Source organism: Neocloeon triangulifer, unplaced genomic scaffold, assembly GCF_031216515.1.
Source record: "Neocloeon triangulifer isolate White Clay Creek 2 clone unplaced genomic scaffold, ASM3121651v1 ptg000012l, whole genome shotgun sequence".
In the NCBI taxonomy this organism is placed as follows: Eukaryota; Metazoa; Arthropoda; class Insecta; order Ephemeroptera; family Baetidae; genus Neocloeon; species Neocloeon triangulifer.
This window is the reverse complement of record NW_026775554.1, coordinates 2,829,058-2,855,124: the sequence shown is the minus strand read 5'-3', so window position 1 is coordinate 2,855,124 and position 26,067 is coordinate 2,829,058. Positions and strand designations below refer to the sequence as shown.

Genomic DNA, 26,067 nt, shown 5'->3' with positions numbered 1-26,067 from the left:
GTTCAGTTTTGTTCCTTGGTTTTGTTGTTTTCGTGGTGGTTGTTTGCAAATTCCTCTTTGAATTTAATTTAGCTGGCCTGGCTGTTGTGCGAAAAATCAACGTACGTACGAGTCGAGAAGAGGACGTTGCGAAACGAAACTAGCGTACATAGATATATGTTTATGACATTTAGACCGTCGCCTATGCAATAATCTGAGGCAAATTTCAATGTTCCTGACGTCCCTGAAATTCAGACACGGGACAGAAGCGGTTTCCAATCGCTGACATTTACATTATACGTTGCGGATAAACCCAATCAGGATGTTTCCTGCATACTCTTGAATAATTCTCGTCACCGTAAAAGGTTTGCCAATAATTTTTAACCATTAAATGCACCTGTACATACCCATAAAATCATTTATCTTTTTCTCAATGATCTTGGTTTTAGTTGTGTTTAATATGTATTTTTTAAGGTATCCTTATCATGATTCATGAACCCAATGGCCTATTTTATCGACGTTCATATTAATATTTTTTTATATTTAGATTCAATTAATTATTGTAATTATTATAATATATGTATGTATACATAAATGGTAAGTCTGTACATCTATAGGTCATCTGGACTAGAAAATAATTTTAAAATAATATGTATTATATTTTTAAAATGTGGAATTAGTCTTCACATCACATTTTACATAATTTATTCATTAATTTCTTTATTTTCTTTTTTATCATTGAATATTTAGAGAGACATGCCTGAAGTCTACTTAAAGGCGTTGAAGTACTCATGCATGAAGGACTTGAACGATGAGCTTGAAAAAATGCGTGACATCGTTTCGAAAACTCCAACAAAGTTGTAAGTCTCTCTTTCAATGTGTTCATGAGGCTCTGGAAACATAATAAAATTTATTATGATGCAGTTTGTTGGTCACTGCTCAGAAGATGCCTGGTATGGCTGAGAAGAGTGCAAAGGAAGGTGACGAGGAGCAGGCCTACATTCTCTACATGCGATTTACCCACCTTTACGTGAACATAAATCGATTGACCAATGTAAAGACAGAGGACTTTAAGAAAGTTTTCAACAAAAGCATTTTGGAAATGTGCATAAAACGGGCGGAAGAGCTCAATAAAAGTCTTGAACGACGTTACAAAACCTTGGAAGAGGAAAAGCGTCTGCAGAATGCAGCGTTCGAAGCTGTCAAGACGTCACCAGAAGTAGCAGTGCCTCCGAGCAACAATTTTTCAGGAGTCACGAGTAATTTTCTCTAAAACCACTTCAAATTTTTGCAAATTATTTATTGTCTTTTTTATTAGCTAAGAAACCAGTGGAGTACACTCACGAGGTCACTTGCATAGAGCTGAACGACCTTATCAATAGATTTAGAGGCACGGACAGTCTTTTGATAATGGATGTGCGACCTTTGGAAGACTTCAAAAAGTCGCACATTGACGTGCCATGCATAATTAGTGTCCCAGAGGAAATAATCCAACCTGGGTATGTACAAAACAATCATGTAAGTTGATATGATAAATGTTAAACAATTATTGTAGAATTACGTGCGGTAAATTGGAAAAAACATTACCTTTGGAATCACAAAACCTGTGGAAAACTCGTATTAATGGCAAGTATGTGATTCTGGTCGACTGGAATAGCTCATTGAAAACAATGCGTCCGATGTCTCATATCAGTCATCTCAAAACTATTTTGTTGAAGGTATTTATTTGTTATTCATCTTCGAATTACCAAATTCCTAAACATTCTCTTGGCTGGTTCAGTGGGACATTGGAGTAAAATACGAAAGAGATCCTCTGATTCTCCAGAAAGGCTATTCCGAGTGGTTGGATATCTACCCTTCTATTACAACCAATCCCAGAGTTGAGGCTAGACACTCTCCCGATGATCTATTTGATTTAATAAGTCTTGGTAAGCTGACATAAAAAATGCATTGCTTGTACAAACGCCACGATTAATTTTTAATTCCAGATGACATTGATTACCCGGACTTTCAAACTCCACTATTACCAACCCAGGCACCTCAGAAACCACAAGTCTACAGGACTTTGAAGCCTTTACCTTCTTCACCTTTTCCTGTTGTCGCCAATGCATTCGTTGAACCCAAAATCCAAGAAACAGTACCTGAAGCGCTTCCAAATAATGCAATTCGTCTGCCCAGTGTTGATAGAGCACTGAAAGAGAATATGCTAGAAAAGTAGTTAATTTTTATCAATATTTAAGTGCCTTCATTGTTTTCCTATACCCAGGATGAAAATGCAACAAGATGCTATTTTAAAAGAGGCTCTCGATAAGCAGAATAAACTGTTGGAGGCAGAGAAGAATTGGGAAGTAAGTTCATATAAAAATACAGGTGAACCAAAAGTTAAATTTTTATATCGTAGGAATTTCGGAAGTCCAAGGAGAACGAAGCAAATGAGGAATTGCAGGAACTGAAAGAGAGGCAATATATAGATACCATTGAGCAACTAGTAGCGCAATGCAAAAAGCTGGTACATCGATGAAAATTGATTTTATTCATTATCACTGACAATGATTGTTTAGGATATTGAAAATACTGAACTGAAAATACAAATGAAGAATGATTTACCTGAGCAGTCTGCGGATCTTTTGGATAAAAAGGACGAGGAGCTCGAGAAGATGAAAGCCATAACCAGTCAAATGGCCAAGAAAAGAGCCACCCAGTTCCAAAAGTATGACTTAGAAATTATCTTTGTAGATGTGGAATGATAAAAAATAACAATTTCAGGATCACTTCAATACCGCCTCCTCCTAAACCACTGCAAAACTCAAAGACAGTGGATAAAATTGAGAAAGGTAATACCAATCAAAATTTGTTTGAATTAAAATTGACGCAACCATTCTTTAGGCACCAAACCAACGCCTAAGTTTGTGCCATTAAATAGGGAACCTTCCGAGTCGTCGAATTTGTCCCGGTCTCATTCGTCACCAAATATTAAAGATGTAAGTAAAATTTATTATTTAATGATAAACAGTGCTGAAATGCAGTTTTATCTGTGGAGGAATACTGAATGTCACCCAAAAACCTTTTTACATTATTTTACTCATGCTGAGAAAATTTTCAAGTGTCAGTCCATAAACTCAAGACATGGGAGAGACCCGGGATTTCCCCAACCAGGACAATTTTGTTCTGTTCCAATTTTTTTTTGTTTACCCTTTAAATTTTCTATGATTGATTTTTCTGGCTTTAGATGGATGATGACGCTCCTCAGTTTGATCGCAGAATTAAACCAGGTGTTCCGAGAGAAACATTCATGTATCGAGCGCCAACCCGTGATTTGAGTCCCGTGTATGGAACTAAGGTACTGTGAATTTTGAGAATATTTTTTTTTAACTTATTTAAAACTTCAAATCATTTTAAGGTTTTTTTTAAATGGCGTTTAAATTTGAAAAAAGCAGTGTAAATTTGGAAAAAAAAAGCAGTGTAACTTTGCCATTACATTTTCTAGTTAGGTTTGCTTTAATTTTTTCATTCTGCAGTCTAAAAACAGGTTTTAAGTCAATATTGTTAAAGAAAAACCAGAATTTAATTCATATTTTATATTCACACTTGTTGTAAAAGAAATAGATGAATAATAATTTTTGTAACATAATATATTAATTTTGCAAGGCGCGCGCTAATTTGCGCACCGATATTTGGGTCGAGCTGCCTAAATTTATTAGCCTGTGCGTGCTGGGATATTGATTGACACTGAAATCACGTTTCCTCTTGGCGCACCAATGTGCTCTCCAATAATGCTGGATGATTTTACCATAGTAGGGAAGGAAAAGCCATACAAAAAGCTTATCAAACTTAACCATAAAAAATTTAATGTGCTATCATTTTCCTCTGATGATTCTGCTAACTGCAATTTGTAACATCAGCTTTTATGATAAATCTCAAACTGCAAGAAGTATGAGTTGTCTCGATAATGCAATAATAAATTTGACTTAAAAATTTTTAGACGCAATCATAAGCAAAATTGTACATGTAAAAATTCGTTTTAGACTTGTAAGCTATTTTATTTCAATAATAATTTAATTAGTTTCCTTAAACGCCGTCTATATAGAATGTTAATTTGCTTATTTTTTTACACAGATTACTTGCCATTTAAAATTTCTCTGCAAGCTGAAAAAATAAATCGTGCATTGATACCGATATTGCATCGTGCTCTATATTTAGAAAAGCTTTGCATATTTATTGGCATCTCCTATAAACAAAATATGTGACCACGTTTTTTCCGGCGCGTGGATATAATAATAATATTATTGGGTGTATGATTGACTAGAGCCGGAGGGGTGATAGGGGATTGAAATCGCAAAAATGACGAAGAGGCACGTTGCTGGTTTTAGTCTGTTGGGGTGCCTAACATCTTAACACACACGGTCACTGCTATGGGAGCGTAGCACAGACATTAGTTGACTGATGGGTTAGCTACACAAAAATAATGGTTATTTTGGCCAATTCCAATCTTTTCCTGTGCATTCCATTCAACAGGGTAACTATTGCAATTAATTATTATGTTTTTGTTTCTGCAGATTTCCTTTGCTCTTGCGCTTATCCTTTTTTTAAATTAATTATGTATTTTAATAATTTAAATTTGTTTGTAAAAGTTTGCTTAAAAAATATAAAAATTAGATCTAACTCTGGATTTTTTTTTTACAAATTTTGATATTTTGAAATGAGAAAACTGAAGCAAACAAAGTTATTGATATTTTCCCGTCTCAATTCATGTTATATTTTCAATTCCAATTAATTCCTGGCTTGTTCTCCTTTGCAATCAAACACAATCAAAGCCTTCATCGCAGCGTGGAAATCATAAAATATCCCAATGGCAAATCCAAGGAATTCGTGGAAATGGGAAATCGTAAAAGATCCCAATTTCGCCAATTAGTTGCTTCTGGCTATGCATAGACACCTAGCACTTCTGTGTTCCTTTTGAGCAAACTTTTTTGGCTTCTTGAAATTTCCAGTACATATGAAAAGCGTGGTCATCGGAATTCCATTAGCTGATTATTCACGTAACACGTAACCTAGTGCAAGGGCCCGATTTGTATACAATTTGTAACTCATGAAATTTCACGAATTGCAAAGAATTGTACAGAGAAAAAAATATTTGTGTATGACAAACATCAAGTTATTTGTGTCTAAAATGAAACTTTAAATGCCTAATTTTTATACACATTTCCACTTTAATTTAGTTCGCTGGCTCCGAGAAATACTATCTTTGAAAAATTAGTTGATTATTTACTTAGAAATTATTTGAAACAGGAACTCTTTTTATTTGATTAATATATTGCAAAATTCATATTCTAGCGCATCAATTGTTTTTTTGTTTTTGAGCTGATATTTTGATCTAAACACTGATTCAGAAAAATTACACACTCAAAACCATTAAAATAAATTAATGAATCAGAATAATAGTTTTTTTTTTTAAATTTGCAAAATTATGAACTATTCTTTCTTACGTCTTTTGTGCAAAAACAAACAAACCAAACTGCATTATTTTGTTGCAAAATGCAGCTTAAATTTATGACGAGTGTGATTGTGGATAATCTGGTAAAGAAACGTATTTTAGTCGCGATTACAAAATGAAATTTGACATCGAATTACGTCTGTTGAAACATAACATGATCGGCCAAATTGACAAAAGCGCCCTTACATAATGCCTAGATAATTAGATTTTGTTGAAGAACAGGCGCCCCCTCCTATCGTTTCAAAGGTGTCTGGTGCTTGCGATACTTCTTTTGCTTTCAAATGCTTTGCTTGAGCACTGACTTCATATTTTCATGATGCTTTTCCAGGGCCCTGGCCTCACTGGACTCAAGAATTTGGGCAACTCTTGCTACATGAATTCCATCGTCCAGTGTATTTCCAACACGCATGAGCTCATGAAGTACTTTTGTGAAGGTTCCTACAGGTTCGATCTCATTTCTTAAAGAAAATTAAGTTTTTATTTTTAATTTTTTTAAATGTAGAAATGAAGTTAACACGACAACTAGAACTAGGGGCCAAATAGTCGAAGAGCTGGCGGTTGTGATCAGGGCTTTATGGGCTGGAGAATACCGGACTGTTGCCTGTAGAGACTTTAAGGTACTGACCCGGATAATTATTTTATTGAAAAGAAAATTCTCATAACTTGCTGAATAGAGAGTCGCTGGTGCCTATCACGGTGACTTTGGTGGAGTGCGCCAACAGGACTCCCACGAATTCCTAACACTGCTCATGGACTGGCTCCACGATGATTTAAATAAGGTAAAATTTTGCTTGATTTTTTCAACTCTATTTTTAATTTGACCTTTGCAGAAACACGACATGAAGAAGAGGATTCTTACTCCTCCCGACTCTGATGAGCCACCAAAACAAATCCAAAACATAAAAGAGTCGTCCGACAATGCCTGGAGAGAGTTTGAAAAGTGCAACGATTCCAGAATTCTGCACTTGTTTTACGGCCAGCAGAGTTCAACTGTCAGATGCAACTCTTGCTCTTTTGAATCCGTCACCTTTGAACCTTTCAGCACCCTTACTCTTGTTCTGCCGCAAAACTCTGACAAGTGCTCCTTAAACGTAAGTTTGCATTCAGTATAATTGTTTTGTTTGAATCGAAATGTTTATTTATTTTCTAGGAATGTTTGAGCATGTACTTGGCACCGGAGCCAATTCAGGAATGGCGGTGCCCAAAATGCAAGCAAACCCGTCGCGCCACCAAAAAATTTGACATTTGGCGACTTCCGCCTATTCTAGTCATTCATTTTAAAAGGTAAAATTTGCGTTGATTTATCTGAATTTTCATTTAAAATATATATTTTTGCAGATTTTGTGAGGATATTGCATGGAGGAAGCAGCACACTCTTGTTGAGTTCCCGTTGCAGAGACTCATGATGACACAATTCACAGTGAATTCTCATCCAAAGCACCACACTTACGATTTATACGCCGTTTCAAATCATTACGGCACCATGGATGGTGGACACTACACAACCTACAGTCGTAGTGCTGTATTCAACAAGTAACTTTGTCAAATAAGTTGAATGTCTTAAAATTATTCTTTCTCCTTATTCAGGTGGTACAAGTTTGACGATGCCGATGTATCGGAGATTTCAGAACCAAGTGTCCGCTCGAACGCAGCCTACATTCTGTTCTACGCCTCCCAAAATATGCGAAGTCCGGCCTTCATCATGCAGAAGGATCGGTAATCAATTGCAATGTAACTTTGATTATAAATCACCAGGACAGAGCAGGACTGTGCCCTAAGGGACAGGTGCAAAATTGTGATATTCTGTGACTTTACGAACGGAAATGAAGTTTCAGACTCTTAAGATGATTATCATAATTATGTTTATCACATAGCATATTCTTATCCATTGTAATGACTTGTTGAAAATTACATTTTATCACCAATCATGTTGACAAATAATTTCGAATATTTGAACAGTTGATCACTTTTCAGCCTGTTTTTCATGATTCCCCATTTCATTAAATTGCTGTATGTCTTGCTTTTGATCTTCGTCTCTCCAAGCCAAAATTATATGGATGAAATATAATTATGAATTGCTTGACAATATTTATGACGCAGAATCTTTTAATTCATATTTTCCTTCATTCCAAACCATTCTCGTACTCAATTATCATCAGGAAACTTCATTTAAATAAGAGTATCAGTTGCTTCATTTTATAATTATCCATTTATAACTTAAAACAACAAAGAGTGGCCGCCTCAAAACAACTTTGTTACTTAATCAATCAGTTTTTGCTCTAAACATTTAACATCAATCAACACTTAAGGGTTCAACAGCAATATCTCCTATTAATTTAACAATTAAACATCTTCAGTTATTACACAATCAGACCATATAGCATTTAGTGAAACACAATATTTTATCCTCATTTACAAATAGTATATTGAGGTTGGTCGGGGCAATGGTCAAAATGGTCAAGGAAGTCAATGTGCTTGTCTGGGGGGAAAACGCGCTTGCAACGAGGGCAGATTACTTGTTCATTGGTTTGCGTCAACACTCCTTCATCATTTCGTCCTTGGCACCAATCCTCAGTCTCGCCATCGGAATTTGCTGCAGGAATCTGTAACAAGAGTGGCAAAATTTAGAGAAAACCTTCAATTATCAGAACAAAATTAAGAAAAAGCAATTTACTGACCTCGAGAGATTTGCTCGAGATGGAAAACGGTGTGTCTGGGGGGTAAGTGAAACTAGTGACAGAGGCAAGGCCATCCTCAAAACCGATGGTGACAATGCCTGACTCGGTGGACACAGATGCAGATGGACTAGAAGTTCGGCTTGAATCGATGGATTGCGAGCTTTCAAGAGTTGCTCGGCGCCTACTCGCTTTGTTGGATATGCACGGAAGATGGACAGAAGACCTGAAGGTGCTGTTTTTGTTTGCATGATGGCAATCTCGCCTGCACGCCACAGGTGCCTCCTGCGCGCATCCGCACGGCGCTATATTCATCACTGCTTTTTCCACTGGCGGTGTAACCTACAAAATTTAAATAATTTATACTTTTGATTTTTTTTTCAATATTCACAGTGCAAAAATTAACCTTTTGTTTTTCGGAAAGCAACTTTTCCTCCAGGTTTCTGCACCTTTCCTCTAAAGTAGCCTTATCAATTAAAGCCTGTTCTTTCTCTCTCCTCTCAGCTTCCCAGTCATCTCGATAAGAGCGAACCTGAATTATTTGATTTAATTTCTAGAAAATCACTTTTTTATATTTACAATACCTGAATATTGAGCAATTGGACGTGCTCCCGGTGCTCTTTCTCCATGGCCTGAACCTTTCGATGCGCGGATTCCAAGTCGAGCCTCAACTGAGCATTATCTGCTTCAATTTGTGCAAGTCTTTCCGGCGTCACCGTCAAACTCTTCTATTTCAACACAAAATAAAATATGATTTAAATTTAAGAGGAAAATTTGATAGAAAAATTACCGTGGGGGAAGAATTCTCTTTCACAGCACTTTGCAGCTCCCTTTGCTGCAGCTCCGCAATCGTGTTTTGCAGTTTTTGCAAATAAACTTCGCGCTCTGAGTGGTGCTTTTGCCATCGTTTATTGACTTCCATGACCTTTCGGGAAAATTATTGACATTTGAAACCATATTTCTCGCGTAAAATGACACTGAGCTCACATCATTAATGACAGCTTCGAGTTTCTTATTTCGTTCTCGCAAATGACGCAGAGAATGTGTATCTTCCTGTTTGGAGGAAAGCGGAGGAACCAACTCGTCGTCCTCATCGTCGCTAAAAACGCGCTGGGAGCCGCTCCTCCACTATAGAAAAACAGGAAAAAAGTTATGATTAGCATTTTCAAAATACATTGTTGTCTTAATATACTACAAAACAGGGCTCGCGCTCTCCCTATGTAATTAATTGTCTTTTTTTAAAAGAAAAAATTACTGATTTTAACTTGACTACAATTGTTAGCAAGCAAATCTTTTAATATTTCAGTAAGATATAAATTGCTTTCTTATAAATTAATATTGACAAATTTTAAAAATCACAGAACGCACAGAGTGCCGATCTCATGGCAACAATGAGGCTGTGTGATGGATGAAAGTGGCCCGGGGAATACTGATAATTTTTTTCTTTCCTATAAAATATCAGTATCATATTATGTGATACTGACGGGGAAAAGATAAGAGTTATAAAATGACATTCGCTTTTTCCTAAAAATTTATTATAATAGTCTCAGACTTTGATGTATAAGACCCTTTGATTTTATTCATCAACAATAAACCGTACCCACACCCAACTAAATTTAATTTGAGGAGGAAGCTTGAATTTGTCATTGTTTTAGAAATTACGTTTAGATTAGGGTTTTACTTTTGTAAATATACATATGCCAAAAAAATTAAATATATTCATTACTTTTCAATATTAAAAAATTTATATACCTTCATGATTTTGTGAACTTATTTATCACGTCTCACGCAATCATTATTTTCTTTCAATAATTTTGCATCGCGTTATAAGAAATTTACCGTTTGGCCAAATTTATAAACAAAATTGGTTCAAATTGAAATTGATTTGAATTCTGCGCAATTTATCTGCTAAAAATAAGCAGCTCGTTCCTTGCTGCTGCAGAGCAACAGGGCTCCAGGATGACAAGGAGGAAACCCAACAAGGAAAAGCGTAACCGCACAACATAATGTTAGCTTTATTGATCGAATTCTCATCCTCGATATATCATTTATCACTTAAATAAGGTGTATTATTAAAAATCTGGAACCTCCTTAAATTTTTGCTGTAAAACCGTCTCTACAAAATTACACAAAGGATGAGTTTCAAGAAGTATATTTTGCCATCACAAAAGTAATCTTTTGAAGTTTTTCATTCGAAAAAATGAATTAGATCAAAATTAGAACAACTTTTTTTCAACATTAAATTTGTTCAAGGAGATGCCTCGCGTCTAACTTTTACTTGGAACAAAACATAAAGCAGACAGTTGAGAAAGAAAACAAGGAGACCGGAGCTGCAATTTTACTGCGCACAGCAGCGGCTCGACCGACGTCTCGTTCGTCTTTTTCCTGGTAGTCTCGCGCGTTTGCAATTAAGGATCGTGGAATGGGAGCTTTCGTGCTGGATGTATAGGGAAATGACAATTTTCAAATAATTTTCCTCCTTCAACGGGCCCTACGTTATCCTATTCAATTGGGAAACGTCCGCGACATAACTAAATGTAAATTTTTTCAATTTTAATTTTTCAAAATGATAAAAAAATAGAAGCGGAGGTAAGTGAAAAAGTATAATGCATTTGTAAGAAAGGCGAGTGAACTGAGAACTTCTTGAAGAGGGTTTAAAAAGTCTCATTGTTTTCACTAATTGTGAGACTTACTTTGCACAAATGTTCTTTTTAAGGCTTATTAAGAAATTGAGCATGTATTTTTTTTTTTTACTTTTGTCGTTGGAAAGCTGTGTCTAATTTTATTAAAGCAATTTGACAAAAATTACATTGAAAAAATTCATATTGCAATATTGTTTATAATGAGTCGGATAGAACGGGAAGGTTTAGCGAACTTCAAGCTGACATTGGAGTGCATGATTCAGCTTTATGGGTCCACGCCTGCATATGGCATGAGTACATATTTCCAAGTAAGGCTCTGCCGGACACTCACGCGCCAGACCATGTGGCGTTGCGGGAAAACCAGAAATTCAATAAAAATTTCTGCAGCATATATATTATGTTGTCAGATATTCCAGCATATTTGCCTGCGCGGTTTTTGAGGTTTTCCATTTCCATTACTTTTGGTTTCACGCCAAACCACACAATACAGGCAAATTGACAGGGGATTTTTTTTATTTCCGATCGTTGTTAATGAGAATAGTGATAAAAGTCGCTCATGAATGGTGCTCCATTCAAATTATTTCCGCCAGAAACTGGAATAAACTAATAGAGATTTAAAGAGGAAAGCGTGGACCGATTCGACGCGGTGGAACGAGGAAAGTGTTGAACTGGCGCAAGAAGGAAAACGAATGGAACAAATCGACCTGGCACGCTCTAATGAAGTAATAATACATACCAGGGGCCCGGATTTTCAAGAACAGACACAATCAATTGTCCGCAGGTTAAGTTGTGGAAATGTCAAAATCGGTTGAAATTTACTTTGCTTAATAATTTTATATTCTCCAAGAAAAAAACTCACCTGTTGATGTTTTTATTAAAAAAAAGACTATTTTAAGTATAAATAATTTTCCCCCTAATCAACATTCCTCGCATTATTTTCCAGTTTGTTTGCAATTTGATTTGTGATTTTGAGTTATCTCGATGAATCTGAATTGAGAATTAAAATAGAAAAAAAAATTAGCATACCGATTGATTAGCGCCGCAGCAATAGTGGACGAGACGACGCTCGACGCGGCCGCCCGCGTCGCCGTGGCCGCCGCCGGCCTCTAGGCAGCCCGCGGTCGTTGCAGTGGCGGCCGAAACGCGCATCTCGCGACAGTTGACACCCACGAGCCGCGGCGCGAACTGACAGGAGAGATTCTTTTGGAGAGATAAATCGAGCGTTCGCTCGCGCTCTGCACAGCCTCAGCGCCGGCACTGGCACCGACTTGGGTGTTTTGCGAAGCGCTCAACGCGTGTGACGTCACTCTTGGTCGGTCGGCCCCACCAGGAAAGTTGATGATAAAATAGCAAAATGATTCAGAATCGCGGGTATGTCGCGGCGCACGGGGCCCCGCGCCGCGCTTTTATATACGCGTGTTTTTCCACGAAGTGCGTGGTAAACACTCACACACAGCAAAAGCCAGAAATTTGCGGTTTATTTTTTTTTTTTAATGAAATTTCCTCAGTTCCGGATTTCCCTTTCGTTTCTTCCTAAACGAGGTGGTTTGTTTTGTTAGGTGAAATTTTTGGAACAGATATATCTTAGGTGAGAGAAATTTGATATTAGAAACTGATTGTTATCATTAAAACAGAAACCCAGATAAAAAATATATGCTGAGATTTAATTATTCAGTTTTCTGATTGCATGAAATTTAGCAATTTTCTTTCCATAATAACAAGCAGATAAATTGTAACTGTAACTTTCAATTTATTTATTTGTTTATAAATATTTGCAACAGAAGTCAAATTTAAGATTCAATGAAGAAACAATTTCTTTCTAAAATCCAAAGATAAAAAAATTATAATATTTAAATATCAAAAGAAGTAAATTATAATTTTAAATAATTTAATGCAGAAGATCTGATAAAAAATATGCATATATAATTCTTGATTGATTCATGGAAGTCTAGCAATAAAAATAATAAATAATACTTTTTTGAGAATATAAAACCCAAAGAAACTACTCGAAACAGGAAATAATTAATTAGTACTGCGACTAATCGCCTTGACGTGGAATTACGTTCCGAGACCACGAGATATTTGAGACAAAGCCGGTGGAAAGAAGTTAGAAAAATTCCTGTTGTGATAATAAACAATTTTAATTGAGGGCGAAAATTTCCCAAATTTAAAAGTACTAATTTAAATTAATAATACTATTTTCAATCGTTGTTTTCCTCATATAATAGTTATATTTTCCAGTATTTTTACGTACAATTCAATTACAGTATGGTGATTTGAATTTAAAATTCGGCTTTTCCTCAATGGGGTTTTGTGAGTTTTTATTGTTCAAGAAAAAACAACATCCTGCTGCTTTTCTTAAACAATAAAAACTCACAAAAACCCAGCGAGGAAAAGCCGAATTTTGAATTCAAATCACCATGAATCGACCCTCGATCGTGAACTTCCACTATTCAATTACAGAGCTATACAAACACTTCTCCTTACGCTCTGATTTAAGGCTCAAATGACTGTAAGTAGGAGTTTAGTATATTATTGAAATCGTTTCAACAGCAAAACAATAAACGATTTTCCTCAACAAAATGCAAATGAAAAATTTAAAAACGATGCTTTTTTTAGCAACAGGAAGCGGCGTTTATATTACCACAAGGTCAATTTTACTTTTATCTCAGCAACATATGATATAAATGTCGTAAATTATTTCACATAAAAATATATACAACTAAAAAAATTGGACTTCCGCTGATAATAACTTATATCTCCTGAAATTAGCCTTACATAATCTTGTTTTAACACGACGCAGCAATACTGACCTTTTTGAAATAAGAGGACGACCTGCTGCAGGTCATGTGGTTGGCGAGCCACGTGTCCAGCTGGGCCACGGTGCTGCTGGCGCTGCCCACACGTCGGTCCGTGAACAGCGCAAAGTCGTCCTTGGCCACCTGCACCCTGCGGCGGGACACCCCTCGCAGGGCGCTCACCTCTTCGTCCAGATCGAGCAGCCACGATGAAGACATTTTGAACGGCGTTGGCCTTCCCACTCGGACTCTGGTTAAACTGAGAGTTGGGCCGAACAACTCGCTGCTCCGTCGGCTGCACGGGACACAAAAATAGATCCACGAGCATCGCGGCGCCGCCTTTCTTGGCAGCGCCTTGTCCGGACGTTGAGAACGTTCCAATCTTTGATTCCTCGTCGCATTCACCAATAATTTTTTTGGACATTTAATTTTGGTTCCAAAATTCTTGCAATAAATATTTATTAACTTCACGTTTATTTAGGATTTTGTTGACAAACATTAATAAAACAAGATTTTTAGCCACAATTAAGGAATATTTGTATTTCAATTTTTATTTTTATTAATTTTCAAATTTTGTTTTCAATCGTACGTTTTTATTTGGTTTAATTTGAATTTGATTAATTAAACCACTAGATTTTATTTTACTGCCTTGATCATCATTGGTCTTTGTTGGTGGTTAGCCAAAATTTTACTTCTTGCGTGCTTCACACATTTTCAGGCAGAGTCATGAAGTGTGTCTGGCGTCTGGCTGAAATGCTCAGACTGCACTTGCATTCATTTACCGATAGTAAATTAATTGAAAAATTTCATATTTTAAATACAATTTTTAAATTTTCTGGAAAAAAATGCAGCGCCCACAAATTTCTACAACATTTCATATTTTTATATAATTCCGTAGAAGAAAAAAAATGTACAATGGAAACAATAAAATATAAATGTTATCAAATTGCGCCCCATATAGAGAGTAATTTAAAAAGTGCACCAACAATAATTAATATTTTACAAAAAAAAAAAAAAAAATGTGTAATAGAGCATTATGATATGTTGTGAATCAGAATTTCTCGTCAAAATAATTTCACACTTAAAATTACCAGTCTAGTCCCTCTGGACTCTTGCCAAGACGCAGACTGTTTTCCGAATAGAACTGTGAATACCAGCGGCGGTACCGGTTTATGGCCCTGTCCTCGCGCACCAGCAGCGGCCGATCCTCAAACTTTTTGTGGTTCCACACCATGATGTCTCTTTTGAACTGCAAATCAAAAACACATTTGAATGAGATGTGCTGATTGCTGGGTATATTTATTACCATTATCGCTTCTCCCAACATGATAACAGTGGCGAATGGGGCAGGCATTGACGGGGCAGCGTACATGCGGTGAATTACTCTCTGCAGCATCGGACCCACCGGGGTGACGCTTTGTAAAATCACTGCTTTGCCAAAAGTTGTGTCAATAGAAAGCTCAACATATCCTGGCCCAATCTAGCAATAAAAAGAAAACAATTACAAATTTTCAGATTGTTTTTTAAATTTATTTATTATTTATTTTAAAATCAAAACGTGAAAAATTAATTAGTAACTAGACTAATCGCATTTATGTGGAATAACATTCTGAGACAGAAGAGGAAATTCCTTATTTGATGATAAAAATGATAATTAATGGCGAAAAATCTGAAATTCTTTAAATCCACACCAATCTGAAATAATATTGATTTTGGGAATTTTTGCCCTTATGGAAAGGCGTTTGCAAAATAACGGCCCGATTAATTTTGATCTTAATTTTTCTTTACATTAGCATTCGTTTTCAATTTGAATTTATTTGGAGAAATGAATTTTTGAAATTTTAAAATGATCCCTATGGAAATTTTCTAAAATAATAATTTTTTTCTAAAATTAGCCAAACCAAAATTGATAGTAATTTTCACCAAACGTTCATATCACTCCAATTAAGATGGAAAAATAAAATCAATCGGCCAAACGTCATCAAAAATTTATAGCGTGATCTTAAGGGAACAAGATGAGAAGTTTTTTAATTTCAGTTTAGTTATCATAAGCTCCTCATTAATTAAAATTTTTATAATTCCATCAGGAATTTTCTTAGCTTTTCTGCGCCGCTTTTTGTCTTGAATATCTCTCATCCTGGAGCTAATCTCAGTCTAGGAACTAATTAATTTTCATTTTTCATAAATTGTAATGCACTAGCATGTTTATAAGTGTGTCATTTGCGCACCTGCACTGCATTGACGTCCATGTTAATCAATGCAAATTTACTGAATAGGCGAAACTCGTGTCTTAGAGAGAGAACAGCCTTGTGCGTTTCACCCGACGCAGTTTGCGCTGCCCACGAGGCCGTCCACAAGTGGCGAGCCCACGATCCGCCCGCCAGAAATCCGGACGTGTTGAGGCTTCCTCCGGCCAAAAGCGACGGTCCGTGGATTGCGTTCAAGTGCGCCACGTCCGCTCCGTTTTCGGGTATTTCCTGGAAAAAAAATCGCTCCCAATGAAAATCAATGGTCAGGCGGAAAATGTTTCATCGACGCACTTGTATGTGGGCGCTGATGTAAAACTCGGATCTTCCTCGATAGACCCAGTGGCTCGGCGCTAACTGTGCTAGAGGGCTCAGTTTCCACGAAGGGTCCTCGTTCTGCGCGTGATACCAAACAAAAATGAAACTGTTCACCTCACAACTAGGCCATTGCCGAGCCTTTGCAAACTCTGGAACTGAAAATTAAAAAAAATTTAGTGAGGAAAGAAAAATAAATTTATTATATGCTCCTGACACACTGCGGTTAAAAAAAGTTATTCAAATAATATTTTAGTTTTGTTGCTGACTTTTTTTGAAACGATTTTTTTGCGCCCTTGCACTAACAGTATGTCAACAAAGTTAAACATCTGACGACAATTTTTTTTTTTTCAAATGTTTACGTACTCAAAGCTTTTGAAATATGTAATAATTTTTTTAGTGCCGTTTGACTTCTAATATTCTAAAAATTTAAAGATTAAAATTCTATTTTTTTTTTTAAATTCAAATTAAGAGGGAAAAATTTGTCAAAAGACTTTAAATTATTTTAATTATTAAAGACAAAAATTAAGAAATTTAGTTCTAATTGCAAAATTAAAACGAAAAAATGTTTGATCAACAAAACAAAAGAGGAATGTTTTCCGAATTTCCATCAGAACGCAGAAGTTAGTCTTTATTGTCAGTCTAAAAATTTGATGTCATTGATTAATAGTAAAAGAAATTAATAGAATAATTTAAATAAAAAACGAACCAACCTTTTTCAGCATAAGGAATTGCAATGCACTGACCGTCCTTGCCTGCAAAGCGCCAGGCGTGAAAGGGACACTCGAGGGATTCACCCTTGACACAGCCACCAACGGCCATGTTTGCGCCCAAGTGCGGACAATAGGCGTCCAGGACATACACGTTGCCTCCTTCGCCCCTAAACACAGCGAAATTCTCGCCTAAAAATTAGAAAAAAAAAGAAAAATCAGAAATACTTGAAAAAGACAGGAAAATTTACCAAGGACGGCAACGTGCTTGACTTGGCCCTTTTGCAGGGTGTCGGACTCGATAAGGGCGAACCAGCCGTTGGGAAATGCGGGGGGCATGTTGCCCACTTTGCGCAGCCTGTTCATCTCAGTGGCCAGCTCCGACCTGCTTTTGTCCTTCCAGCGACCTGCGGAGCCACTCTCAAGGGTCTGGTCAAAGCCAACGCTGCTCAGCTCCTGAGAGAGATAAATTTGTGATCACTCTTGCTTAAAATATGCCGCGATGACCTTTATGAATTTTGCCGCGTTTCGGAAGATCTCAAAATTCACGGTGGATTATTATTTTTTTTTTTTTGCAAGCTCTACTTGTGACCTTGATCGGCGATTAGATTTGCAAATGACTGTAGGTTACGTGATGCCAGACTGTGTGGCTTTTATTGAGGTTTGACGTGATGTTGAATTTTAAATTTGTCAAATAACACTGGTTGAAATTTCAAAATAGGGAAAATCACTTGCGCCTACTTATGCGCGGCGCAATTCAAATCTGTAGAAAGCTACTTTGATTGCATGTATGCCAAATCGCATCGAGAACAACAATTTTTGTATTTCAACGTCACACTTCTAGATAAAAGGAGTATCAGCTTCTATTTTGCATAATTTATGTATTCCGAACTTACAAAATGTGTGGCTTAAACTTTCAATGAAGCAGTTTTAAATAATATTCTCATAGAGCTTCATGCCTTTTTTACATACATCATAACTTATTGAAACGATGGAACAAAAAGTTTTGGAGGCAATTTAAAGTTTACTCACATCTAACGCAATAAATCGTGTAAAATTGAGGTACAAACAAAATCATGCAAATAAAAAGTTTACATAATAAAAGTCTGTTTAGATATGATATAAATAAAAAAATTAGCTCTGGATTTAAAAAATATCAACCTAAAAAACTGATAATTCAAATTAAATAATAATTAAATATTAAACAATCAGTGAAAAAAAGCATAGCGCATGTACAGAAAAATTAAATTACTAGCAAATTTAATTCAAATTGAATACTTTGATGTGTTGTATGCGACTTCAAAATTTTTCTGCTAGAGTGTTTAAGTTGCAGAATAAAGCTTGACATTAATTTTTGTAGTTTTAATTTGTTAAAAATAATAAAATTCCAAAAAATATTGCATGAAATTAAAAAAAAAAAATATTCTAATATTGTCAAATTTATAATTACAGCTCATGAATTATGGTTGTAGCTCACAGTTAATAGCAAAATTGTGCAGTTTTTTTATCCTGAAAAAAATTAGCAGAAGCGCTAAAGTATAAAATAATTCATTGATGAAAAGACAAGTTTCAATGAAAAAAAAATCTTTTTTTTTCGATAGTGTGGGTTCACGCGGTGGCCGATCTCTTTTTGATGTCGGGCGTTTTAGCAGACCTCTGCTAGTTGTGATACCCTTTCTGCTCATTTTTCCAATTCAATTTTTTTTCATGTATGACTTGAGTAGAATAAACAACAATAATAATAATAAAATCAAGAATAGTGGCAAATAAAAAAAAGTTGAATATTCTTTTAAAACAAATTAAAAGCGCCAAACAAATCAAGAAAATTCAAAGTTCATTTGCTACATGATTTTATTGTAAGTCTTACATGCTATAAAACAGGTTTATTCCAAGTGAAATTTTTTATGAAAAAATTTTACATCTGGCGGATGCAAGAAAAATATTTTTTTACTTATGGAGCAAAAAATTTGTATGCAAAATTTGATTGTATCTAAACAGGATGAGCGTAATGATCACGCATAGCACACAAAAAAACGCACTAAAATCGATATCTGTTATTCACAGATATTTACTATTTATTTTATTAATTTTGTGATCTAAAAATTCTCACAAACTAAAAATTATTCTGACTGACATAATTGAACTGAAATTTTTAGTTTCATGAAAATTCTTTTTGGCACCTTTGTTTCTTTGAATGGAGCTTAAGATTGGCCAGAGTGAATGTTGTCATTCTTCGGCATGACGCTTGAAACTTTTGATATTGAATTTAAAGCTACCAATAAGTAAATAAAAATTAGTTAGAAATCAGAAGTAGCATGCTTTGGAAATGAGTTCAAAATCACGTTTTTTCAACATTTTCAGATCTAATTAGTTAACTTAGCTACGGGCCAACTGAAGCCACTTAAAAATTAATAATCAGAATAATTTAGAATCCATTGTAGCATGATTCTCGGATCTCACCTTATTCTAATCATATTTTGACTTGATTTTTGAGATATTACAAAATTAATAATTTTACCTCCGCGCTTCATTTGTCGTTATTTGATGTGGCAAAAAATTGTCTGATGCTGCTTTTTTCATTTTCTGCTTATCTCTGATGAAACTAATGTTTGTTGTTGAAAAAAACGGTGATCTTAAGAATCAACAGTCAGGAAACATGCTTAATCAGGGCCTTTCACAAAGAAATTATTTTAAATCATTTTTGTTCAAACTTGAATTTCGAAAATTCAATTCAAGAGGTACAAAAAGCTATATTATTTTTAGGAAAAAACTGCATTTTGAAGTTCACTTTTTAGAAGAAAAAAAAGCGTAAGAAATTTGTTTACCTTGACGTAATTGATGGGTCGACTGGCGATTTTGTAGAGAAGCCAAAGGACGATGGCCAGAACTGCGTAGCCCGTGGCGTTGGGTTGCTCAAGCAGCAGACACCTGAGCAACGACATCGTCCAAGAAAGGAACTGCGGACAAACACAAGAAGACACCCAACAGATCAGCTCCCATCACATCCCCACTCTCAGGAATATATTTGTCACCCGAGTGTATCTGTCCAGAAAGTTGCCAATTGACTTTGTAATTCTATTCGATCTTGACAAGCTTAAGCAATATTCAAATATTGTTACGAAATATATTTCTTATTCATGTACTTCTCTCCGGCTGGGCTCTTTCTCTTGTTGCTTGCGATTGCAACTCTATTAATATGTAATAATAATTTAAAACTTCAAAATTTGCTCTGGGGAAGGTTGTGAGAAAAAGAAAGACGTTCACGTGCGGCCAAAATGACTTTGTAAATAGGTGCACGTGAAGTTTCAGTTCACGCTCAACCAACGTTACTCATGACACGTGCTCTACGACCGCAATGCCCGATCGCGTATTGTTACGAGGCCCTGTGTAAATTTAAGTCCTTGTAACAAGTCATGAATTCATTTGAAAATCACTAGATTGAAAATTATTTTGTTAAGTGAATAATAATATTAACGTTCATGAACAGAGTCAGATTTCTGCGTCAAAATAAAGTTGTAAGAAAAATCGACAGTTCCTTTTCCGTAAAACTCAACTTTCTACAGCTGAAATTTCATCATGCTTTTCGAAAAGAGTTCTTTTTTACACGCTGGTTTGCAATTTCATTGAAACATTCGTTTTTGTTGTCTGGAAAGAAAGAACAAGATCTCTTTTATCTAAAAATAAAACAATTCTTTTAAAGTTTAGTGTTTTTTCTTTTTATCAAATTTAGTGAAGCAGAACTTTGGAAAAACTGGCGGAAATCCAGACGAAGAGAAAGTGGGGCAAATTGGAAATTGTCAAAGCAGCTGCCAGCGGAAAATTTATGCAATGAAAAACAGTCATCAGAGGCGTCAACTGATTTACATTGTGAAGAGAATGGAGAGAGTAGAACATGTTAAATTTTTAAAGGTCGAGAACATTTTTAAATGGTCATTGATCTAAAGAGTGTGAAATGCTCGTGTGGCCAAATATTTTGCATTAACTCGGACCAAAACAATAACAGTAAAATGGACTTCAAGCGTCGCATTTGATTTTAGAAAGTGATGGAAAATACTGGAAAACATCCGTTGCTTGTGCTTCCCGGAAATGTTTTTTATCTGAGAGACAGAGAGAGATGAATATAATATTCGGCGCCACAATTGAAAGTTGTTCAGTTGGCCTATTAATTAATTTCTCCACTGACATGATGATGCGGAATTCGGAATTGTTATGTCTGTGGCGCAGTTCTGATCTGGTCCAGATATGACGTCGGCGGCCAAATTTTATAACGGACCAGAAAGGCAAACTTTCATCCAGACGAAAAACATTAAGAATTTACCGTTGCGAGAATCTTTCGTACCTGCCTCAATCAAATATAAAAATATTGCGACTCAAATTAATGTTTCCGCATTGCAAACTCTAAGATTGATTGAACGAGCAAAGTTAAAAAGAGTTGGCAAAATCTTAATACAAGAGAGTTCACAAATGTATTGAAATGAAGTGAAGTAAGTTGTTCGTCTTGAAATAAATTATGCGCTAGACTAAAAATAAATACGGACGTCGGCAGTTTCCTATACCCTTCTATGAATGAATACCAAAGCAGAGATGGGCTCTGCACGTGGCAGAATTCAGACAGAGCTGCTTTATCGTTCAGAAAATCATGTATTTTAGATCAAATTTCCTGCTGTTGCCAAGCCAGCAGCAGTCCTCAGGATTTTAAACGAGCACCTGGTCAACTCATGCAATTCTAATTCGACAGAAAATCTTTCTTGGTATAAGGAAATACTGCGGCCGATTATAATGTTATGCCCGAATGGCAAAATGTAGATGATCGAGAGAAGATAAAGAAAAAAAGAAGATTTTTCGTCTCTTCTTCTCACGCATCTGGAAAAAAGCGAGCGAGCGCGTGAGCCCCATCCATCTCTGATCCACTAAAAACCATAAAATGTTTGGCAAAATTTCCAGGTATTATAAGTTCGTAAAATTATTTTATTCATATTTTTTTGCACGGGGTATTGCTTTTTTTCCGAATAATGAGGGGAAAACGGAGGGTAATAAAAAGGGGCGCTCTCATCACTCCACACAAAAAAAAACTTAAGAACGTATATTTATAAATGGAAATAGACCATGCAGGACTGAAAAACTAGTCTGGGGTTTTTCCTCGTTTTAATGATCGGCGTCTCACGCAAATCGGATTGCGGAATAAAATTTTAATGCAAACCAAGACTGGGCTTTGTTGTTTAATGAATTGCGCTTTTGTTTTGTTTGGATCGACGGCAGCCTGCAGCAGTGGACCTGATGAATAAATGAACGCGGATGCTGCGAAGTGCAACAGGATCGTGCGTATAAGCCAAAGTAGATTAAACGTTATACCGGATCTCGAAAATGCGCTTCGTCTCTTTTGCCACGCTCGTTATTGCGAATCAAAATAATTTTATTATGGCCAAGTGCGCGCGGATGCGATTGTTCTGCAGATTAAATGCCCCATTGGAGGACAAGTTCACGCTGCCCCGCTCTCTTCAATTAAAATGGAAATCAGCCTTATTGAACAAATATGCAATGCGGTAAATTGGTCCCAATAACTACTCCAATCAAGCTACCGCAGACCGAAAGTAATGTCGGATTAGCACGCGAGAGTCAAAAGGCAGGCAGGATATATATTTATACAAGAAGAGAGATAAATTCTGCAAACATGGTTATAATATCGATTGTGAGATAAGCGTCGAAAACGTCTGCGAAATAAACGGACGTTTGCAGAGTGACGCACGAGGATTTAAAAATAATTGTGGAATTTCACAAGGGTGCTTATTGTTCATAGATAATTCTAGGAAATTATATAATCAAATTCTGCTGAATTTTAATGTAAACGATTAGCAAACGAATGACGTGCGAGACTATAGCAAAAATTTCTTCGCAAACATCTTGAATGGGCGCTAATATTTAAGTTCAACACAATTTTTTGATATCTGCATGCATATTAACGTGACATTCAGGTTTGTGGGATTTCCAAGCCAACTGACTAAAATCTACTCATATAATATGCAGAAACGAACTTGACAATGAGGTGATTTTATCATCCAAGCATTCCAAAAGCTTAAAAATTCATGTGAAAGTTCTCAAATAAATTCTTTTCAACAATTTAATGTAAACAATGTGTTTTATCAATTTGGAAAAATAAACAACATTAAAATAAAAAAAAAATGCACAGATGTAAATTCTAATCAAAATTGAATCTTTCACGAAGGCTTAATTGGTTCAATATCAATAAATAAGTTATTATAATAAACAAGATAAATTTTCAATGGAACAGATATTATAAAAAATTTCAATTCATTCTTAAAGTTAAGTTCTTAAATATTTTTTTTCTTTTGAGACTCTTTTTCGGAGAAAATTTAATATATTACGTGAAAGAAAAAATGAAGCATCAATTTGTAATAAATTTCCACTGAGAATTTTAATTATTGAAACAAAATCGAATAAAAATCGAGTTGATTTTTAATGCAAAACCTTGCAAAACGAAATTCAAAAGAAAGCAGCGCAGGTTTCGGGGCTTTTCTGGCGTGATGCATCTCACTCGGAAATCAAATCGTAAAAAGTCCAATAAAATCGGCCGCGCGCAGCTGGAGGAGCGATGAATATGTCCGCGAGCCGAAATGAGAAAAGAAGTCCATACATTCATTTAAAAACCATTCTAAATTTTCAAGCGTTCGTTTTTATATCACACACACCAAATCGATCTATATAATATGTAAGGAGAGAGAGAGAGAGAGAGAGAGAGAGATAATCTTTCCATCAGCAGTTTTTCCGCAGGCCTACAAGATTGTGTTTCATTTCAATCCAGTATTATTATGCTTTGCAAGCGACGACCACTCTCGCGCCGGCTGCGCACGGAAAGTGAGAGAGAAGGAGAGACTTGTCGAAAGAAACAGAAAACGCTGCCGAGAGACGCGCTGGACCGAAACTTGAAAAATCGTGCCCCCGTTAACTTGAATTTTGATTTTGTACGTTGATATTAATTTATTACAACTTCCTGCTTCTCCGTGCCCGAGAGAGTCACGCATTTTGACGTTTCGTTCGTTCATCAACTGATTATTATTATTTTTTAATTCATTTCAATAATTAGCGCTCCTGGCTATGAATGAGCGGAGATTCGTTTCACGAGATTAAAAATGCGCTCTGCAAAGATACGATCGGGCTCTCATTAAGGCGAAGAGTACAATGAGCGATCAATTTCAAGATCAAGTCCGTTACATTGGCCTAGCTCACTGCAGCGGCGAAAAAGCCAGTCAGCAGCGAGAGTTCTAGATTTTTCAATTTCGTCCGTTCAATTTATGCAACCGCAACGCCTCACACATCCTGATCGACGCGCGGCGGTGGAAAATAACTGCTGTATGATTCAATCGAATATGTTTAATCTGAGATTGATAAAAATAAGAAGAGTGTTAGTATTTCAATACAACAGGAGATTCTTGCAAAAGCCCCAAAATGACAGAGATAATCGTTATCTGTGCGGCCGTGAATTACTTTTGGTTTAATGTGGTTTTACGCGGGCTTAAGTATACAAAACCCGATCGTATCAGTGTGTCATTGAGCAAGCCAATCAATTCCGCCTCAATATTTTTTAATGTTTAAATTATAGAAATGAAATAAATAAAATGTAAAACAATAAAACTTTAAATATAATTTATAATTGATTTGAATAAATTTTTCAAAAAATATTGTTTTTTGTATATTTTTATTTAAATTTATTTATTTAAATGTAAAAAAATTTGTACCCAGATGGATTTGATGTAAAAAATTTTTTTTTTTTATTTGCTTCAGTTTCTTTCAATTGGTCTGATCATGTGTGTGTTTATTCAGCGAAACAAAAAAACAGGATCAGAATTTGGTGTAATAAAAATCCCCTTCTGCATAATTTGGACCACAACTCATGAATTAAATATTATTTTAAAATAAATAAATAAATTGGAATGTTTTGATTTTTTTACAGTAAATTGGATTTAACACATTTTTCAAATAATCGTTGCCAAAATATCCCAATCCTTAATTCAATTTGCAGTTCTCTTTTAGATTTGCAAGGACAGTTGACAATTTTACTGCCTGCAATTGCTAATCTTTTTTTCAAATGTTTCACTTCAGTTCCAATTTAAATTCTTCCTACATTTCTTTGTTCTCAGTCCAATAATGCTCCACTTCTCAGTCTCTATTTAACCCTTTCTTGCAGCTCATTCCCTCCACTGGAATTTTTTTGAACATATTCTTTATAGAAATCCGCAGATTTGAAACGAATAAAATCGAATAAAATTATAATCTTTGCGGAGAGCATTGCATGTGGAAGTGAGAGGTCAAAGTTGCGGCCCCTCCAGAAGCAACCTGAGGGCAGAGTACCTGATTGGCTGCGCATCACGTTCCTTCCACCTCCGGTCCATCAGCAAAAGCTGAATGGTTTTTTCGCTTTTCGCCCGAGCAAGAAAAATCGCAAGAGAACAAAAATAAACTTTCTGGAGAGATTTTCGAGTAGTATTTCAGAGCGTGGATTGTTTACCTGTCCGATCATTGAGGAGGACGAAGCGGCGGCGAGATAGAGCGACTCTTGCGGTGGACGATTCATCGAGGATTGCGGCGGCGGCGGCGGCGGCAGCGGCCGCCTCCTTGCGTATAGGTAGAGGTGCATGCATAAGCGGAGGGGAAAGTGACGAGAGCCGCCGAGACAACGTCAGGGGAGTCGCCCAGCAACCCCTTTCGTTATCACCTAAATGCACAAGTGACCATCGCCCTTGACACTCCCAATCAATGGCTCATTACGTCGGTTTTTGATAAAACGGATAAATGACAATTGGGATCGATTCTTTCCCATTTTTTTTTCGCTATCAGCTTTGCGTGTTCAGGTCAAAATTGTGCAGCAGTAAATAAATTATTTACGTTCAATTTCTTTTTCATCCGCATTGAAAAAACTTGCTCTCCACTTTTGCCAAGGAAAATTACGCCAGCAAACTTTGTCCTTGTCTGTACGTGGATCACATTTGATCTTTTTTGTGTGTTGCGTTCCTCATCAAAGCTTGATAAACTGCTGAATATCCGGCGGGATCTTCCTTCATCAGCTAAAATTCATGCTGGCCTTTGCGATTTTCCATTTAAATAAATATATATTCAAATTTTTTCCAATCATTGAACTTTTTTTCTGGGTCAAGCAAATTCAAAGTCTTGTCGGTTTATTATAGTTGTGCAG

At 36.0% G+C, this 26,067-nt stretch overlaps 3 protein-coding genes across 5 annotated transcripts; 1 reads left to right on the top strand and 2 right to left on the bottom strand.

Annotated features, from left to right (window-relative positions):
* The first annotated feature begins 6 nt into the window (after positions 1-6).
* Positions 7-7,561, top strand: LOC132196622 (ubiquitin carboxyl-terminal hydrolase 8). Its single transcript, XM_059619401.1, has 20 exons — positions 7-344; positions 730-839; positions 904-1,238; positions 1,298-1,478; positions 1,535-1,697; positions 1,760-1,907; positions 1,968-2,193; positions 2,246-2,327; positions 2,381-2,488; positions 2,541-2,689; positions 2,746-2,813; positions 2,866-2,960; positions 3,209-3,319; positions 5,802-5,917; positions 5,976-6,090; positions 6,148-6,252; positions 6,304-6,564; positions 6,624-6,757; positions 6,812-7,006; positions 7,061-7,561. The coding sequence occupies exons 2-20, from the start codon at positions 736-738 to the stop codon at positions 7,191-7,193; spliced, it is 2,829 nt and encodes a 942-aa protein (XP_059475384.1). The 5' UTR covers positions 7-344; positions 730-735; the 3' UTR covers positions 7,194-7,561.
* Positions 7,562-7,659: 98 nt separating this feature from the next.
* On the bottom strand, positions 7,660-13,854 carry LOC132196623 (uncharacterized). Of its 3 annotated transcripts, none has more exons than XM_059619403.1 (7): positions 13,604-13,854; positions 9,136-9,276; positions 8,939-9,073; positions 8,733-8,873; positions 8,555-8,680; positions 8,152-8,490; positions 7,660-8,076 (listed from the first exon to the last, which is right to left on the bottom strand). In XM_059619403.1, the coding sequence occupies exons 1-7, from the start codon at positions 13,805-13,807 to the stop codon at positions 7,882-7,884; spliced, it is 1,281 nt and encodes a 426-aa protein (XP_059475386.1). In that variant the 5' UTR covers positions 13,808-13,854; the 3' UTR covers positions 7,660-7,881. The 3 variants fall into 3 exon arrangements, with proteins under 3 accessions (XP_059475386.1, XP_059475385.1, XP_059475387.1); XM_059619402.1 differs by having other exon boundaries at positions 8,733-8,876; positions 13,604-13,853; XM_059619404.1 differs by lacking the exon at positions 13,604-13,854 and adding an exon at positions 11,817-12,049 and having other exon boundaries at positions 8,733-8,876.
* A 258-nt stretch (positions 13,855-14,112) lies between these two features.
* Positions 14,113-25,527, bottom strand: LOC132197000 (cholesterol 7-desaturase nvd 1). The gene is made up of 8 exons (XM_059620005.1): positions 25,384-25,527; positions 19,685-19,816; positions 17,111-17,315; positions 16,863-17,051; positions 16,129-16,307; positions 15,817-16,065; positions 14,895-15,068; positions 14,113-14,837 (listed from the first exon to the last, which is right to left on the bottom strand). Exons 1-8 carry the CDS (start codon positions 25,510-25,512, stop codon positions 14,676-14,678), a joined length of 1,419 nt encoding a protein of 472 aa, XP_059475988.1. The 5' UTR covers positions 25,513-25,527; the 3' UTR covers positions 14,113-14,675.
* Positions 25,528-26,067: the final 540 nt, after the last annotated feature.

Bases quoted from the DNA above. Each gene is read 5' to 3' on its own strand.
- LOC132196623 (XM_059619402.1), bottom strand. From the start codon at position 13,807: ATGTCTTCATCGTGGCTGCTCGATCTGGACGAAGAGGTGAGCGCCCTG. The intron at 9,277-13,603 runs GTCAGTATTGCT...GTTTTTCTATAG, and splicing joins CGTCCTCTTATTTCAAAAAG to TGGAGGAGCGGCTCCCAGCG. The intron at 8,681-8,732 runs GTATTGTAAATA...CAAATAATTCAG, and splicing joins TCCAATTGCTCAATATTCAG to GTTCGCTCTTATCGAGATGA.
- LOC132196622 (XM_059619401.1), top strand. From the start codon at position 736: ATGCCTGAAGTCTACTTAAAGGCGTTGAAGTACTCATGCATGAAGGAC. The intron at 2,194-2,245 runs GTAGTTAATTTT...TCCTATACCCAG, and splicing joins AAAGAGAATATGCTAGAAAA to GATGAAAATGCAACAAGATG. The intron at 6,565-6,623 runs GTAAGTTTGCAT...TTTATTTTCTAG, and splicing joins CTGACAAGTGCTCCTTAAAC to GAATGTTTGAGCATGTACTT.
- LOC132197000 (XM_059620005.1), bottom strand. From the start codon at position 25,512: ATGCACCTCTACCTATACGCAAGGAGGCGGCCGCTGCCGCCGCCGCCG. The intron at 17,052-17,110 runs GTAAATTTTCCT...TCTAATTTTTAG, and splicing joins CAAGCACGTTGCCGTCCTTG to GCGAGAATTTCGCTGTGTTT. The intron at 16,308-16,862 runs GTTGGTTCGTTT...TTTAATTTTCAG, and splicing joins AATTCCTTATGCTGAAAAAG to TTCCAGAGTTTGCAAAGGCT.